This window comes from Erpetoichthys calabaricus, chromosome 12 (assembly GCF_900747795.2).
Source record: "Erpetoichthys calabaricus chromosome 12, fErpCal1.3, whole genome shotgun sequence".
Lineage (NCBI taxonomy): Eukaryota > Metazoa > Chordata > Cladistia > Polypteriformes > Polypteridae > Erpetoichthys > Erpetoichthys calabaricus.
Window position 1 is genome coordinate 131,939,148 of NC_041405.2, and position 19,148 is coordinate 131,958,295.

General features: G+C 36.5%; 1 protein-coding gene across 1 annotated transcript in view; it reads left to right on the plus strand.

The window, feature by feature from the left end:
* The window catches only part of stk11 (serine/threonine kinase 11), an 81,125-nt gene that overhangs the window by 1,203 nt on the left and 60,774 nt on the right, over positions 1–19,148 (plus strand). Inside the window, exon 2 of the mRNA XM_028816232.2 lies at positions 4,296–5,206. Within this exon, the coding sequence (XP_028672065.1) occupies positions 4,884–5,206 (323 nt within the window). The 5' untranslated portion in view covers positions 4,296–4,883. The remainder of the gene's footprint in view (positions 1–4,295; positions 5,207–19,148) is intronic.

Consider the following 19,148-nt stretch of genomic DNA (forward strand, 5'->3'; position numbering starts at 1 on the left):
ACGATTAAAACTTGACCCATGTGCTTTACAACAATAGAATTAACAACAGAATAAAGGAGTAAAAAACATTAGAATAAAATGCTAAACGGGCAAAATTAGCACATGTCTAAGAGCCGTGCTTGACAATTAAAAGCCATAAAATACATATACTGTATAGTTATATACAATACATTTTGCTTGGCTTTTCTCTACATTCATAATGGCTAACACGGTACAACACCCTAGTACTACTGTATAGTTAGAAACTGAAACAGAGTTAAGTTCACAAATTTAATCTAGTCTGTCAGTGCAACCTTAAAGCAAGTGAATAAAAGTTGTTTTTCAACCATTGTTTTAACAATCATGGGAGCATGTCTTATTGACACAGGGAGACTATTCCACTGCAAATGCATGGTCATTCCTCAGCATCGTGTGTGTGTGTGTGTGTGTGTGTGTGTGTGGAACACACAGTAATGCTTGATTAGAGGATTTGGGAGACATTGCGGAAGAGTGGGGACAGAGGAGGTCGGTTAGATAGGTGGGAGAGTAGACCAATGTAGGGCAGCAGAGTTTTGAATTAGTCATTAAGACAGAGATGAGTGTCAAATACCAGTATAGAGGGAATGATGGTAGTCTAAATGGGATGAAACAAAAGCATGAATAGGCTTTTGCAGATGATTAAAACATTGCAAAGGTTTAGCTTTACTGATGGATCTTTTCTGTTCTGGTTATGAGTGCCGGTTTCTTTACATGTGGTTTAAATTATTAGAGTTAAAACCAGAAATTGATTTAATGTGCATGTAATTATTGGTTTGAGGTTGTGGTTTATAATAGTAATAACATTTTTATTTATATAGTGTCTTTCCCCTGTTCAAACTACATTGATATTTAAAAAGGCACAATAAGTATAAAAGTACAAAAAAGCTCAGTAACAGTATAGAAAAACTATCAAAATTTGAAGCCCCAATATAATGGAGAACGTTCTTCAAACAATGAATAAACAGGAATAATATCCAAATTGCTAGAAGATATACGTAAAATTTAGTTTGTTTTTAAGTGCTCGCAGAGGGCAAACTGAAAGGGTAAGAATATATGTAGAAGTTAAAAGCCTTCCTGTTCAGATTTTAAATTGCCCCTTAAATTTACAGTGAATTGTAATATCAAGTTTAATTAATTTAGAAAGGCTACTCCAAAGTCTTAAGTGCAGCAGTGTTGAAGGCTTTGTCACCCATAGGGCTTAGTGTTCTATTCCAGAAAATAGTATTTATGTGGAGTCTGGTTAAAGTAAATTGGGATTAATGGAAATCGGGCTTATTCCATTCCAGAAACCTGGATTTAATCAAACATGTGTTTCTGGAACACTTTAAGCCAGAATTTCATTCTCTGTGAGGTCAAAGCTGCAGGTAACCTGAAACGGGCTCAATATTGGTCAGTTCTAGATAGATAGATACTTTATTAATCCCAAGGGGAAATTCACATACTCCAGCAGCAGCATATTGATACAAAGAAACAATATTAAATTAAAGAGCAATAAAAATGTAGGTAAAAACAGACAATAATTTTGAATAATGTTAACGTTTCCTCTCCCCCCCGGGTGGAATTGAAGTATCGCATAGTTTGGGGGAGGAACGATCTCCTCAGTCAGTGGAGCAGGACAGTGACAGCAGTCTGTCGCTGAAGTTGCTCTTCTGTCTGGAGATGACACTGTTTAGTGGATGCAGTGGATTCTCCATAATTGATAGGAGCCTGCTGAGTGCCCGTCGCTCTGCCACAGATGTCAAACTGTCCAGCTCCATGCCTACAATAGAGCCTGCCTTCCTCACCAGTTTATCCAGGCGTGAGGTGTCCTTCTTTATGCTGCTTCCCCAGCACACCACTGCGTAGAAGAGGGCATTCACCACAACCGTCTGATAGAACATCTGCAGCATCTTATTGCAGATGTTGAAGGATGCCAGTCTTCTAAGGAAGTATAGCCGGCTCTGTCCTCTTGCACAGAGAATCGGTATTGGCAGTCCAGTCCAATTTATCATCCAGCTGCACTCCCAGGTATTTATAGGTCTGTACCCTCTGCACACACTCGCCTCTGATGATCGCTGGGTCCAGGAGGGGCCTGGTCCTCCTAAAATCCACCACCAGCTCCTTGGTTTTGCTGGTGTTCAGGGGTAGAAAGAAAGAAACATTTGACAAAATCTAGCTGGGAAAACCAGTACACTGAAACTAGCATTCAAATGAGCAGGTTTAAGTGAAGGGTTAACATTGGAGATAGCACACAAATAGGTAAAGCAATCACAAATGTGTGCCTAATTTTGAAGCGGTGTCTGTGTTTGTGCAGACACATGGAGAAATAACCAGCATCAAAGTGGAATTCCAGAGTTGCAGGTAGGGCAATCAAATTTAAACAACTGCAGCTTTTCTAAGCAGTAATAACTGATAATAGACTTGTTAGTAGAACAGGCTGCCCACATTCATCCCTTCTATGGAGTCCTTTGCCTTTTAAAGGAAAACCTCTGAAAACTCTCCTTCAGCAGATGCATATAATATCCTATATGCATAGTAATGCAGTTTTAAATTAGTGTTTTGAAATGGAATAAGGCACCAATATGACTTCTGCATTGTATTTCATTTGGCTGTTCCTTTTACGAATGTTGTGCAAGCATGTTAACTTCTCAGTACAAATATTAATGTCCCCTTATCCATTCTTAAAATAATGAGATGCCATTCACATAATTACAAATGTTGAGTCTAAATGTCCGGGGCTCAAGTTTGAACAAGATAAGTTACCATTTAAAGAGTGGGCATTGTGAGTCTTTCGCAGATTTCTGCTTGAAAGTAATTAACTTATGGTTTCTTTTGGCTTATAATTATAGTACTATACAGGGTTCAGTGCAGGTAGGATAACAGTCAACATCTCCTACATTAATGACTACAATAACTCCATATACACTGAACACTTACATCCGTGGGCCTTTGACTTTTCTGTTTTTGCAATATTATATCAAAATACAGTGCTTACTTGAGGCATGAAATGTTTGAGGTAAAGTAATATTGCCAGGGGTACATTTTGCACAATACAAGAATTTACCACAACGTTTACCGAAATTTCACTGCTTTAAATGTTTTATACATTTACACTGTCAGTGATATTCCTCTACATGAACTCCCTTTCCTTGGCGGCTGCTGCTTTATTACTCCTCCTTTGTTGGCTATGCCTATAATCTTAATGCAATACCAACTGCCCTTCTTGCTCTCCTCAAGTGAATGTTGTTCCCTTTGTTTGTCAGATTTGTAGTACTAGGGTGTTGTACCGTGTTAGCCATTATGAATGTAGAGAAAAGCCAAGCAAAATGACACCTTTTATTGGCTAACTAGAAATATTACAATATGCAAGCTTTCGAGGCAACTCAGGCCCCTTCTTCAGGCAAGATTTGTAACCTGTGGTTGACTGGCTTTTCAATGCTTGATTGACAAGGGCTTGTAAATTTTGCCATGAATGTCTGTTAATCCAGATCAAGCTATCTGGGATTGCAACCAATTGAAATTTGGTGTTCTGGAACCAACTATTCCTTTAATTTGAAATTGTTTCTTAGGAAACTGAGAATTCTTTCAAGATTAACTAATCTCTGTCTGGGACAGGCCTCGGTTTGGTCTGGGATACAACAATATTGCCGTTACCAATGTAGTTCTGTTTAGGGCCATTTATTAAGTCTTCATTGGTTACCAGGACAATTTTGTTTCTGGCCCCATAAGACCCAGGGAGCCAGTGAAGACTGAGCAAGAACAATATACAGTAGAGTAAATTGGATTAATTAGAATGAGATTCTTATCATAGTAACTCAGTTTTAATCCTGCATATGAAATGTGTGTATGGCAAAATTTTGGCCTGTTATGTTTAATTTGTCTTTATTTGGCTTGATTGTTTTACTCTGCTTTTTAGTAATGTACTCTTTTTATGCATTAACCAAGCAAACTTGATAAATGACCCACCTCTTTGCCTTACATGTATCCATTTTTTTTCTACTATCTTTGGTTGTTACAATTTTTTCATATGCACTTGCTTTGTAATCTTTAAGTTTTATACATTGTTTTAGCATAAAATCAATTTGTGAAATGTTAGACATGCAAGTAAGAATTTCAATGTAATCTGTACGTATGATAACTACAACAAAGTTATTTTAAATGTGATAACATCCATCTTTGTGTTTTAATTTAATTCAGCTTTGTTAGCTTTGTAGAAAGTGTTTGATTCACTTATTGAAACCATTTTGTGTTTCTTTGATTTGTTTGTGCACTTACCCCTCTTTTCTTTCTAATTGCAGCTTTAGTTGACATTTGTGAAATACATAAACTTCATATTGAAATAAATACTAGGAAAGCAACGTCCTGAAGTGTACCATCTTGTGAAACATAGCCCCTTGTCCTATCTTTTGGGGTGAGGGTGGGGAAGGTCGTATTTTGATGGTGAAAGAAGGATCTTCAAAGGATACCAAAGAAAAGCTATCACTAAAAACCAAATTAAACCAACCAGGTTTATGGAATAGCATACTCTGGAACTTTTACTGATACTGATTAACCTCGGAAAAAGACAACCCCCTCCCCCCTTCCCCTTTTGTTTGTTGAGAGCAAACCTACAGCTACTACTGCTGAAAACAAACCAAAAATAATACTGAGTAGTTTATTATCCTGCATGTTGAAATTGAAGTGTTCAAGTGAATCCTGTTTTGAAATTGCCAGACTGCATTTTCAGTGATATGTTGATTGCAGCTCAATTTCTTGTGCAGAAAACCTTTTGCCATCTTGCAGAATTTTGTAGACAATATTTTAGTACACGTGCTGCTGCTCCCTGGTTTCATTTCTGAATTGCATACCATAAGTTACCTACAATATTTGGGTTCGATTGAGGCAATATGGAGACACCAGCAAATGGAAGGAAGATGGATTTGGATGAGTCACCAAGGCTAGAGTACCTAGCAGAAAATGAGCTTATTTCTATGGGAATGGGGATGGATACGTTCATTCATCGTATTGACTCTACAGAGGTCATCTACCAGCCTCGACGTAAAAGGGCCAAGCTTATTGGCAAGTACCTCATGGGTGATCTTCTTGGAGAGGGTTCCTATGGAAAAGTAAAAGAGATGCTGGACTCTGAGACCCTGTGCCGAAGGGCTGTGAAAATCCTGAAGAAGAAAAAGTTGAGGAGGATCCCCAATGGGGAAGCCAATGTTAAAAAGTAAGCAAATAATGTGTACTAATTAAGTGTGTGAATTAATTTTCAAGTGAGCTGGTACCTAGAAATTTGTCTGTTACAGACATAGATACAATAAGGATAAAACCAACAATTCAAAATGACACATATGCATTAAATGTAACAGTTGCTAAACATTTGGTACACAGTGGAATTGTTGTGCCACATTTTATGTCTTTAAAAGTAAGCAGTATAGACTGGGCAAAGGTAGAGGTGGAGGGAGATTTTGGGGAGGACAGAAGTGAGTGGAATTCTTTATAGACCAGAGTGAGTGCAGTAGAAGGGAAAAAAAACAAAAAAACATTTGTGCTATTTGTTTTGAGTGACCCATAATGTTTTCTTAATAGTAATAATCAAAGCTATACATATTTCTGTTACCTACTTGTTTCCCTGCCCCTTGATGTATACTCTGCTTATCCCAAGATTAAAGAGTTATTCATAGTTGTGTTGATTTTTGAAAGTTTGTTTTAATACAGGTGATGCAGTGTTCAGGGGTGCTGGTGACTTGCAATTCCCGTGACCTCTGATTGATTCCTGGCCTGGTCACTGTGTTTTCCTCCCATATCCCAAAGGCATACAGTTTTGTTTGTGATACTAAAATTGCCTTGTGTGAGTGAACAAGTGGAATTAAGTGCCTTTAGTATGTTCTATGCAGTGAGCAAGTATTCCATTTAGTTTTGGTTCTGGCTGTGACCTGATGCTGCAGGATTAAGCGGCAATTTCCTGAGACTGTTTTGATCAACTGTATTCAGAAAAAATAGGGTGATAGTTATTGTAATAACATAAAAATTAAAGAAATGTTTGTTGTCTTTCAGTGCAGTGGAGTGTAAACTTTTTACACAGTAAAGTTGCTTGAATAACGATAATTTTCTTTAAATTTCCAAGATAGTGTTTACATTTTTTTGAGTGCATTGATGCTTAATTATCTCAGACCTTTTATCTTGCAGTCTTTTAGAAATGTACTAGAAGAGATTGTGCATTGAATAAATGCAACTGTTTGAAGAAATATTGCTAGTACAGCTATAACATGAAAAGGAAGCTAGAAAAATGACATTTGCCAGTACAATGCCGCCAACGTGCATATGAAAAAGCTTTTAGAATAGACTGTTCTGATCAACTAGTCATTGTGTCCCAGTCATACAGCCCTTCCAGAAGAAAAAGTCATGCTCTAACAGACAAAGTAAGGTCAAAATATTAACACAATAGCAATGTTAATTTTTTGATTTTTATGGTAGTGGCATTATTGATATTTGAATTTGGAATTGTAAAAAAAAAAAAAAAAAAAGATAAGAAAACACAAAATGATTGCATTGTTTTTATGTACTACAAGTAATACCTTGGTCATGATGCTGTCTGTGAATTAAAAAAAATAATGTAATGTTGCTGCAAAAGTGGTTACTTTTGGAAAGGTCTTTCTCTTCTAACTGAAAAAAAATCTTAATTTTTTATAGACATTTTAAGTAGGACTGTGTTTCTTTCTTAAACTAGGGTGTGGTGTGTGTGTGTGTGTTTTATTTTTATTTTTTTTATTCATTCATTCATGGCTCACCTTTGAAGAAGGTTAAACGGCAGCAACACTTGATTAAGGAAAAAAAAAATACTCCAGCAGGTTTCTTCAGGATCTCTTGTTTATTAATGTTGAGCATTAAACTTTTAGTTTAGGTTTTTCCCCCAGAAAGTTATGTTCATAGTAGCCACTTGCACACCATTTTTTTTTTTTTAACTGTATCTAGTCATTTTCTTCAGATGTCTTCTAGCTGGCATTCAGTCTACAGATGCTTCTTTTAATGTGACTAAGAAGTACAGTTTCTCTTTACTAGTAAACTGGCATGAAATATAATTTTTTTTTCCTAAGACACTAAGCACTTCACATTTGTTCTCTAGTAAAATCTGAAAAGCTATTAACGCCGCCTTATTAATGAAACAAAATCATCGAATAAGGAGTGGCTGACAGATATCTAATGAGCAGAAGCTGTTTGCATGCAGTTAGCTTAGAATGTTAATAGATCCAGTATTGCTTACGTTCTTAGATTGTGTCGTGTGTCTCTTGGTGTTATTTCAAGTTACCCCGTTTGGAAGAGTGTCTCTGGTGGAAAATATCGGTGTGCCAATAAATGCAAGTTTTGTCCTGGGCAGGTTTTAAGTAGTGGACAACAGTCCTCTTTCTGTTTACGATAATAGCATGATGTTGTGGTTGAACCTCCTTAGCAGGACAATCAATAGGTTTCATTAAATCATGACCAAGGTAATAGAAAACTTAAGTTTTGAAATCAGCCTATGGTTATTATGGATTAGAAAGAAAGTCATAAGCCAGAGTGCAACTGACACCCTTCTTTGAGTAGCAAGTGGTCTTACTTTATTTAATAATTTCATACATGCTTAAAGCCTCAGAATTCAGATGGTGTGGGCTAATAAACTAGGCCTGGGGTATAATGAGATCTATTTTCCTTAACCTGTGTTTCCAGGCAAGCTATATAATACAATGAATTTGTAACGTGTATGCTTCTTCTCACCATTTTTATTTTGTTTTATTTTTGTGTTCATTTTATGTGCAGTCAGTAATGGCCAAACTATTCTACTTTACTTCTCTAAGGCTTTCAATACATACAGATTGTTAATTCAAATATTGTCTGTACTGAAGGCAGAACTTTTTTTTCAGCACCAAGGTGAATGATTTATGAATTGTTCTTTGCACATTTTTCAAGACTGGACAGTTGTATTAAGGGTAGGTCATGATGCTCTGTGCTCCAGTACAATGGTTCTCAACGTTCTGAGTTTTAAGAAATAGAGCCTTAAAGATGCATGTTACAAAGCGAGAACATAAATAAATTGATGATAAATGTTCTACCTGCAAATTTATTATATGATGATTACATTTTATTTTTAACGTAATGCATAAACATTTTGTTATTTAAATGTATGATATTTATGTGGCAAAAATCAGATATTTTGCTTTCCCACTTGGAGAAGTTACTCGTCTTCCTTCATAAAATACATAAGGCTATTTATGATGGAAAATATGTTTCAGGGTTGATTTTAACACTAAAGATGATAAACTCCAAATACCTTGATCACAACTTTTTGATCGTTTATATGAACATATACAGCATGTAATCCAAAACGCTGAACGTTTTTTATGCTACAGTTGCATATTACATCCACATAATTTTTTTAGACTTGTATTTAAATTCAAGATTTTGGTTTGTGTACTTAAACCCTGAATAACTTATAACATTATTATGTATTTAGCAGTGGTTTTTGTTCTAATCATTTAAACACTCAGTGACATCAGTTTTTCTGATAATGTTTGTCTAGTGTTACTGTTGGTGTTGTGATTTGCTTTTATTAAACACGTCTGACCGGCTATGTTATATGGGTTGGAGACGGTGGCACTGACCAGAAAGCAGGAGACAGAGCTGGGGGTAGCAGAGTTAAAGATGCTAAGATTTGCACTAGGTGTGATGAGAATGGACAGGATTAGAAATGAGTACATTAGAAGATCAGCTCAAGTTGGACGGTTGGGAGACAAAGTCAGAGAGGCGAGATTGCGTTGGTTTGGATATGTGCAGAGGAGAGATGCTGAGTATATTGGGAGAAGGATGCTAAGGATAGAGCTGCCAGAGAAGAGGAAAAGAGGAAGGCCTAAGCGAAGGTTTATGGATGTGGTGAGAGAGGACATGCATGTGATGGGTGTAACAGAGCAAGATGCAGAGGACAGAAGGATATGAAAGAAGATGATCCGCTGTGGCAACCCCTAACGGGAGCAGCCGAAAGAAGGAGCATATCTATTAAAAGTTTGTGTCCTTGGTGCTGTTCTTCTTGAGCACATCCCTGGTAATTGCTCATTCATGTCCTGTCTTTAATTGATAGTTTTAGATAGATTTCGAGGCCAATTATGCATGACACATATTAGTTGAATGTCATTTACTACTTTAACACGAACAGACATTTCCCCTTTTCAGTTCATAATTTTGGATAATTTTTCAAAGATGATTATGCCCCTTGTTTTGTCGATGGGAATATGAATGTATTGAAACAAATTCAGGTGGAATGAGGCCATTTAGTCCATGCCAGCTTGCTAGTAGTGTTCTAATTAAGTCCCAGTTGTGAGAAGCTAATACACATGAACTGTTTCCTGTAGTCCCTTTTTGTATCTAAATTTGGAGGTGCTTCAGTGAATCACAGTAATGAAACAATAGTTGAATTACTGTGTTTACATAAAGTATATACAAAAGGCTTGGAGTGGAAGCTAGCGTTGTCTGCTTTCTAATAAGAAAACAAAACGAAGATTCCCAGGTGGTAGTGAGCTTTATAGGGCGTCCAACACCACACTTCACAATTTCTTTTGCTTAAGCTTGTTTTCACAGCTATTTTAAAGGATAAGACTACTTGCTGCTCTGTTGACAACCACCTAGAGGCAAAGTTCCCCCTTTCCTATTATCTATAGTCTCAACCACCTAATAGATAGAGATTATGCCCAGTAAAGGTATGCAAGTAAGGAAGAAAAAACATTAGTTTCCTTCCACCTTCCAGGAAACCACCACCAGTATCCCATAAGCAACTTTTACATGTACCACAAAAGTGTTCCCTTCAAATATGTATGAATATTTGAATATGAAATTAGTTTAAAACTCCCGTGCTTACTGTAATAGCAATTGTTGAGGAAATGATCAGTCTGTGATTTTTAAAAAAAAAAAAAAAAAAAAAAAAAAAGGAAGAATGTGCTTGTACGTATATGTGGATGCATGAAATTTATATAGTGCACATTTGCTGTTCAGTATGTGACCATTAATTTTGCAGATTTTATGTTTATCCTCTTGTTACTTACCCTAATGTAACTTCACTTGTATACAGGAATTGTTCAGATGTGCTAAGATTTTGCATACTTACACTGTGCTACTTGCATGACATTCACTTAATTTGTAGGAACAGACTTTCTTACAGTGATTGATTGCATCACAGGACAACACCATCTGTTAGCTGCACATACTGTCTCGAAGACTGCCATCTGACCCATGTGCATTTTGTAGCTTCAGTAGCCCTTAACTGAGTTTTACATTTCTGCTTGAAAATATTAGACAATAAGGCCACAAATATATATACTTGAAAAAGAACAGACAAACCTGAGCATACCACCAAATTACAGCCATAAGGTACTGTTAAAACATTTATTAGGGTCCATGTTTAAAGTGCTTATACTTTTTCCTTTTTGCTGCTTTTATTTTTGTTGTTCCTTATTTTTGGTTTTCAGGTATGAAAACTTTAGGTCTGTGAAACTAGCTGAAACAAAAATTCAAGCAAGTTTAGGCTCTAAGTTTATTTTTTAATCATTGGTATTTTTTAGCCTCTTGGGCACCTCATGTTATTTGAACATAGTTTCTAATTTCACTATACAGATTGTGCATATAGTTCTCTATCAACACAATTGGGTGTTAACTAGCTGCATGGAGTCAACAACTGATTTTGGGAGCCACAAAGGTTGAGATTTAACTGTTGCTTGTTTACTGTAAAGTAGGACTGTGAAATAAGCAAAAAAATTTAAGTTTCAGTGTTCATAATAAATGTATACTCAAATATTCAAAGTTATGCTAAATTTGTATTTTATGTGCTTTTTTACATTTTTACCATTCGTTGCTGTGCATCTGTAAAGCATAACCTGCTTATGACTCATGTAGTTGTTCAAAAGATGCTTGTGAATACTCAAACCAATGTGATGCTTAACAGCCGTTCTCAAAAATGGGGTTATCTATGTACACAGATCAGAGAGAAAATAGAGCTGGGAAAACCTCACAATCCTTGTAATGCACGTAACAAACCTAGACTAAATTGCTAATGATTGGTCAAACATGTTAAACACAGTCACTAATAATAATTTTAATTTAGTAATTTTGTTTTTATTTTTTTTGTTTTTGTGGCAATGCTTCATTTTGTCTCAAAAATTAGAAAATAGCGTGTGGCTGTCCATCTTTCTTTTATATAAATTGAGACACAGGGTCTGTACTTGTTTCACAAATTAATCAAATGAGTCTACTAAATGTTGCATTTGTGGTGATCTTTAGGTATTTCCTCCATGTTTTATTCACAGTATCGAAAACTGATTTTTAAATAATTTTTCTATCAGGAGATTACTCCATTAGGAAAGTAAAAATCTATAAATAAAAGCACAAGAAATATACATGGTACATTTAGTGTATTGCACCCAACCCCGAGCCACCAGTTGGGTTAAGTATTCAGGAGCTGCTGGTTGTGGAATGGCATAATAGACTAAATGGAATCTGTCTTTTTCTACCCTTTACAGCTGCAGCAAAAATTGTAATACAGGTGACCTGATTTTGTGTTTTTTTGGTTTAAGAACTTAAGAACCTGCACTTTATTATGAGTTCTGACCACACATGAGCCACATCCTGAAGGATTATCAATAGACTGTCTTGCACTTACTGTACTTTAAGTTCCCACCTGGTTGCTGTTAACTAAATTTTGAATTTACACAACATATCCGGTCATAAGCCTTCAATTAAGACAAAGATTAAAGTTCTGGCTCCATTAGTTTGTAAGCAATTGTGTGATAGGTGGACAGCTGTTAGCAATTTTATATTTATAGATTACAATTCATAGTTTTAGGCAATGTGTTATGGGACAGTAGAGAAGTAACACTTAGACTGTGTGCGAAGCTACATGCTGGCTGAAGCAGCTAACCAAACATTGCTGACACTGAAATGGCTTTACAAAATGTTAATTTTATAGCCGCTGTAGTAGTAGAAGTAATACTAAGGAAAATCACAAATTTGGCAGTTATTTTCCATTGTCATTAATGAGAAAGTAATCCAAGTTTAGCTTGCTTGCACAGAGGCATAAGTTTTCGAATAAACTGTCAGTAAGTCAGATCTCGGATTCAAGAGTGAAATGGAATGTTATCAAGAGCAGAACATTTATTTCCGGTTGCTAGAGAAGTATTTTCAAGATCTGACCTTACTACTACATAGTGTGGTTGTCCAAAAACAGCACATTGAGGGAAAACCAACCGCAAAATGTGTGTTGAAGGAGTGCGTTCAACAAACAAAAGTCCCTTTCACTAACGAAATTAAAGGTTTAATTATTACATAAAAGCTGATTGTGGAAATGATGTGCAAAAACAGATGTGTAAAATATACATCAGTATTGCAAAGTGTGTTTGGAGTAACAAGATAAAAACCTGTTTACATTCAAGTGAAATATCTTGCACTAATTTTATTTGCCTTTGAATTTTACATTTTAAAAATACGCTTGAGTTATATTTAAATAGTAACATTTGATCTGACAGCCCTATTGTAACCAGGGATGATAGTCTAACTTCTGGCCTATTTAATGTTCTCTCAAATGTCTCAATTGCTTTAGGGGAGTAAATTAAGGAAGATTTCATTTGGTCAAGAGAGATTCAAGTATAGTTCTATGCAAACGTTTTACAGCTCTGGTCAAATTACATATTTTGTTGATATTTGAAGTAAAATTATAACATACAACTTTGACAGCAAACAAACTAAAACCAGTCTTTGAGGAGAATGTCATCTAGTCTGTCAGGAAACTGAAGCTGAGAAAAGGATGGCTTGTACAGCAAGACATAGATCCAAAGTACACTTTGAAATCTATTAAGAAACCAAAGGTGAAGGTTTCTGAATGACCCTCACAGTGCCCAGCCTTAAATGTCATTGAAACTCTCTATGGGTGGATCATAAATATTTTCTGCAGTCTGTAAGGAAGAATCAAGAAAAACTTACAGAACAAAGTGGCTGTTACTAAGTACTGACTTAGAGTACCTAAACCTTTGCAAATGCCATATTTGCTCTTTTAATTCATCAAATGAAATTGTAACTATACAGTAATTTTCATTAAAAACACCATTATTTTAGTTTGCCATTTCAGTTTATCAATTTTGTACTATTTTGTATTCAAATATCAGCAAAATTTTATAATTGTGCAAGGGTTGTCCAAACCTTTCCATGTTCCTCCTTGGAACTGTTACAGTAGAATGCTGCCATCCTTTACTTGCAAAGTTTATATTCAGCTCTATTATACAGACACAGCTAATCTGTTTTGATCTTGTAAAGAAAGAGACACCTGATTTAAAACCACCTCCCTTTGCATTTCTCATTACACAAGCACAGACAGGCCGCAGACAAGCTCAAGCACTCAAGTTTTAGTTGGAGTTAGATGTATATACACTTCCTTCTGGAGCTGGTTACTCTTTCTTTAACTTTAATAAAACTGACTCTTGCAAGAAAAAAAACCTCATACTGGACTTTATATTTTTAGGCATAATATTAAATCTTACAACAATAAATCTACATCCATTGCTGCTTTACTGATTTATTTATATTGCCTTTCTAAAATGTTACAATAAGCATTTTTATCCAAGCTCTACGCTTATTATTTTTTAGAAGCACTGATGTCCCCAAGTTAAATTTTAGGAACATAGCTAAAAAAAATTAGTCATATTCAGAGTGCAATTTTTGATTTATAAATGCATCACTTATTAAACAGTATTGATGAGCAAACTCTGCGGTATTTGCTTCACCTCAAGTTTGGAGAAATTATGGAAGTGTTCAGGAATATCGCTGAACTCTGAGAAACGCATGGAAGACAACATTGTCTTTTGAGTGCCTGGCTCTTAAACTAATAACGAAATCAGGTCCTGTCTCACTCATTGTTCTTTATCGTCACCCAAAGTACAATGCATCCTTCTTATCTGATCTGATTGAACTTTTGACCCACCTAAACTCTTACTCTCAGAGAATTATCCTTCTTGGTGATTTCAACATCCATATTGACACCCCCACATCTAAACTGAGAAATGAATTCCTATCCTTACTGGACTGTTTTGACTTCACACATGTTGATTTTCCAACCCACTCTGGCGGTCATATATTGGATCTGATCTGCACTTCTGGGCTATCTGTTGCCAACATTTACAGCACTGATTTGGGACTCTCTGACCATAAAGCAGTATTTTTCACTGTTTCACTGCCTTTCCCTCCTCTTAAGTGTAAACGACAAATTTCTTACATAATCCTTAAAAATATCTGTCCCGCTATCCTTTCTGGATCCATTTCTGATCTTTTACTGTCTTCAGCTATTCCATCAACACTAGATAGTCTTGTTGACCACTATAACTCAGCCCTTCATTTAGCATTAGATAAAACAGCTCCTTTAAAACATAAGGAGGTTTCCTTTAAACGTTCAGCTCCTTGGTATAATTCAGAATTGCGATCTATGAAAGCAGACGCCTTGAGAGAATGTCACGTAAGACTGGCCTCACCGTGCACATCCAGACTTTCTCTGACCACCAAAGAGCTTACAGCGAAGCACTAACTTCTGCCAAGAACACCCATTATGGCAGAATAATAGAAAATGGCCATGATAACCCAAGAGTTTTGTTCTCTGTAGTTAATAAACTACTCTGGCCCAACTACCTCTTCTACTGAAGTCTGTGAGGAATTCCTCCACTTTTTCCGTAACAAAATTAACGATCTAAATAATTCAACTAACATAAATACATCATCTGTTTATATCTCTCCCTGTTTTCCCACTCCATCCAGCTCCTTCTCTAAGTTCTCACCAGTCACATCTGCATTTGTTAATAACCTGCTTTGTAAGATGAGGCTGACTACTTGTGTACTGGAACCCATCCCCACCACACTACTTAAATCCTGCCTTCATGCCATAATCCCGACTGTTACAACAATAATAAACTCATCCCTTGACACTGGCTCTGTGCCACTCACTTTTAAAATTGCTTCTGTAACCCCAATGTTAAAGTCCGGTCTTGATGCTGATGATCTTAACAATTTCCGGCCTATTTCCCACTTAACCTTTCCTGTCAAACGTTCTTGAGCTTGTTGTAGCTTCCCAACTCACCAATTACCTAACCTCTAATAATTTGATGGAACCCTTTCAGTCTGGTTTCAGGGTGCGGCACAGCTGTGAAACTGCTCTGCTACGGGTAACCAATGATTTGCTTATGGCAGCAGACTGGACAAACCAGCATATTAATTCTGTTAGACCTCAGTGCAGCATTTGACACTGTCAGACATGACATTCTACTGTCCAGAATGGAGAACATGCTGGGTATCTCTGGCACTGCCCTCCAGTGGTTCAAGTCCTATCTGACTGATAGGCAAGAGTTTGTTAGTCTTGGCAACAGCAGATCCAGCTCAGTGCCAGTCACACAAGGAGTTCCTCAGGGCTCGGTCCTCTGCTTGTCTGTATTTACATGCTTCCCCTTGGCCATATTATCCGTAGCTATGGACTGGGTTATCATTTTTATGCAGATGATACTCAACTCTACTTCAATGTTAAAAGTGGAACTTCATCAGAGCTTTCTCAGCTCACAACCTGCCTTGGTGAAATTAAAACCTGGATGGAGCAGAACTCTTTAAAATTAAATTGCAATAAAACTGAACTCCTGCAAATTGGGACTAAAATGCAACTTAATAAAATGAGCTCCTTCCCAGTCTATCTTGGCAGTGATCTCATCAGACCTGCCTCTACTGTAAAAAATCTTGGTGTCATTTTTGATTCCTTCCTCTCTTATTCCGCCCACATAAATCACATTAAGAAACTTTCTTACTTTCACCTCCGTAACATATCCTGTGTTCGCTCCTTCCTCTCCTTCTCTAATGCTGAGAAACTTGTCCATGCTTTTATCACATCCCGCATCGATTATTGTAATTCCCTACTGGCAGGTGCCCCTTCTAATCTTATATCACAGCTCCAGCTTATTCAAAACTCAGCTGCAAGAGTCCTTACTCGAACCAGCAGCAGCGAGCACATCACACCCATCTTGCTCCGTCTTCACGGCTCCCTGTGTCTTACAGAATCGAATATAAAATCCTACTAATAACCTACAAAGCCTTAAATAACCTCGCGCCAAACTACATCAGTGACCTTCTCCATCACTATGTGCCTGCCCACCCACTAAGGTCCTCTGATTCTGGCAATCTTGTTGTGCCCCACACTAATCTACACTCCATGGGTGACGGGGCCTTCAGCTGTATAGTGCCCAGACTCTGGAATGACCTACCGAAATTAATCAGGTCAGATGACTCCACGAATTCTTTAAAAAAACAAAAAAAAAACAAACTCAAAACTCATCTGTTCAGGAAGGCTTTTAGCTCTACTTGACTTTATTACCCTTCTCTCAGTTCACCTCTCTGTCAAGTTGCTAATGTAACCTGTGTGTGTGTGTGTGTGTGCTAGACCATCAATTATGTTGTCTGTTTTTTTTTTTCTCTTTTTTTTTTCTCCAGAATTCACTGTCTTAATCTTATTTATTTATCTGGTTTGTACAATGCTATATACTGTATACACTGCCGTTCTTTATTATATTCTGTAAGTGCCTTGAGCATAGGAAAGGCGCTATATAAATAAAATGTATTATTATTAATGGGGATGAATTAACTAAACTAAAGATGACTGCACCATTATAATCCAGTCAAATCTAAAGTGTCCTTGAGGGCTAGGGAAACATCTACCAAATATACCGGACCAATTATTGTGACCAAAAAGGTCATCTGAGCTGTGTGGCAGCAGTACCAACCACTGTACCATCATGCCTCCATGAGATCAATGAAGAAAGAACACTGTCAGAGACATGCAAACATATATTTAATCAAAAGTGGAAATGCAAAAATCATGGTTGCTCTGAAAAATTACGTAGGTCGTTTTATGTTAATTTATGTGAGAATCTATTGCTTTGTGTGCTTTCCAGAAAAGTGTTTTGGAAAACATATTCAGCCATGGGAGGGGGAAAAAAGCAGCCCTAAGAGTTAAAGGCTGAAAATTTAAAATGGTGCTGAAGGCTCTCCAAACTGTTTGAGCTGATACTTTTTCTTCTATCATAAAGATAAAATATCTTGTAAATAGTAACACATCTTTTATTATTATTCATAGTCTCCTGTTTGTGGTGGAGTTACGCTCTTTTAAGCTTTCAAGGTTTGGGTTTAGTCTCCCGTTGGCTAATTACGTATGTATAGGGCATACACCTCCTTCTCTTATATTGATGTGGAACTCAAAAGATCAACCTGCACATTTGGCGACAGGCAGAGCTGATTTGTTATTTATGTTGTACATGTTTCATAAAAATAAGATTTGAGAAACTGTAGTATCTGTTAAGCTTCTTAAATTGAGTTCACCTAATATACACAGTATTAATGTCTTTATGGATTCACATTTTATAGCATTTATTTTTATGGGAAATGTAAAAAAAAAAAAATCTGGTATGAATACTGATGCTATAAGTAGCTGTCCAGCTGCTTTAGCACCTTTGTTTTTCATGAAGTCTGCATGTTCTGTTTATATCCGCATGAGTTTCCTCTGTTAACCTGAGTTTCTCCCAGTGTTCAAATCTGCAGTGTGTCAGTCAGTAGACTAGCGATACTGTGAACGCGATCATGTGCTCTTCATATTGTCGATTACTGTGTGACCATGCCTCAGTGAGATCGAAGAAGAACGTAGTGAGAAATGTGCAACTTCATAATCTGTCTATATTACAGATGGTCAGCATTATATACCTGGGCTCAGTCCCATCCAGTGTTGACTGTTGACTTTGCCAGAACAATATCCATTTCAGGGTTGTTAGGGTTTAGGCAAGAACCAATCCTGGCTGATTATAAACATGTAGGTGCAATTTACAGTTCTCGGGTAACCTTACGTGCAAGTCTTTATGATGTGTGTAGAAAACTGGTGTGCCTCACAATGAACGTACACACACACACACACACACACACACACACACACACACACACACACACACACACACACACACACAAGTGGAATTTGCACACTGCACACATTGACTGTATATGGAACTTGAGCTAGGATCTCTGAGGTTGTAGTGAAAACTACTCTGTCACCATGTCAGCAATGAATAAAATGAAATCTTGTGGTAAATTGATTGGTAAGTTAGCTGATCACAAACTGTTTTTTTCAAAATGTTTAACCTTTATAGGAATTTAGTTGTATTGCTCCTTTACGTGTAGTATTACAGTAGTTAAGGAATCGCATGTCATTTTGCTGATGAAGGTCTGTTAAACAAAGAGCCAACAGTTGGACTTTAGAAGAGAGTGACAGCAGAAATATTAGCTTTTACAATGAAGAAAGTGGAGTAAAAAACTGAGACGGGCAATCTGTGAAGTAGTGCTGTGAATGGAGAGAAATGGTAGAGTGTAACAGTAGCATATCTTCAGCAAAAATTAAGAGAATGAGTTCAGATCCTTTTTGTCCTGTAATTGAGAGTGCCTGCATTTAGTACACTGGCTAAAATCTTTTGAACAGAACAACAGATGAGTAAGAATTTGACCTCATTGTTTAGTAAACAATAGGCTTGTTTAAACCAAAATGTCGATTTTACACAATTTAAAATGCTGCTTCATGATTGAAGCTCCTGGCTCGTTCTATTCTTTTAAGTCGCGCTGAAGGCTCTCAGAACTGTCTGTGCTGATGCTTTGCAGTTTTCGTCTATCAAAAAGATATAAAAAGGCCTTGTAAATAGTAAAAAATCTTCCATTATTATTTCATAGTCTCCTGTGTGTGGCGGAGTTAGGCTTGTATGTTAACATACAAGGCAAGTATGTTAACCTTGTATCTTTGTGAACATTTTGTTAGAATTGTGACCTGTAATTGACAAAATTTATTTTCTTTTATGGCATGTTTTATGAATAAATGTTTCTGTACATGTTAGGTTAAAGTAGGTTTTAAGGTGATCATATTTTAATTTTTTTCAATGGACAATAATCCTGAATTTCAATTTTATGAAAGAAAAAAAAACTAACACCTGTGGTCTACAGTTTAATTATAAAAATACCACTTCACTGTAGAATATAAGGTTTTTACATGGCTAGTTAGTATAAGCATATTCCAATTTTTTTAGGTTGTCTTATTTAATTTTAGTTTT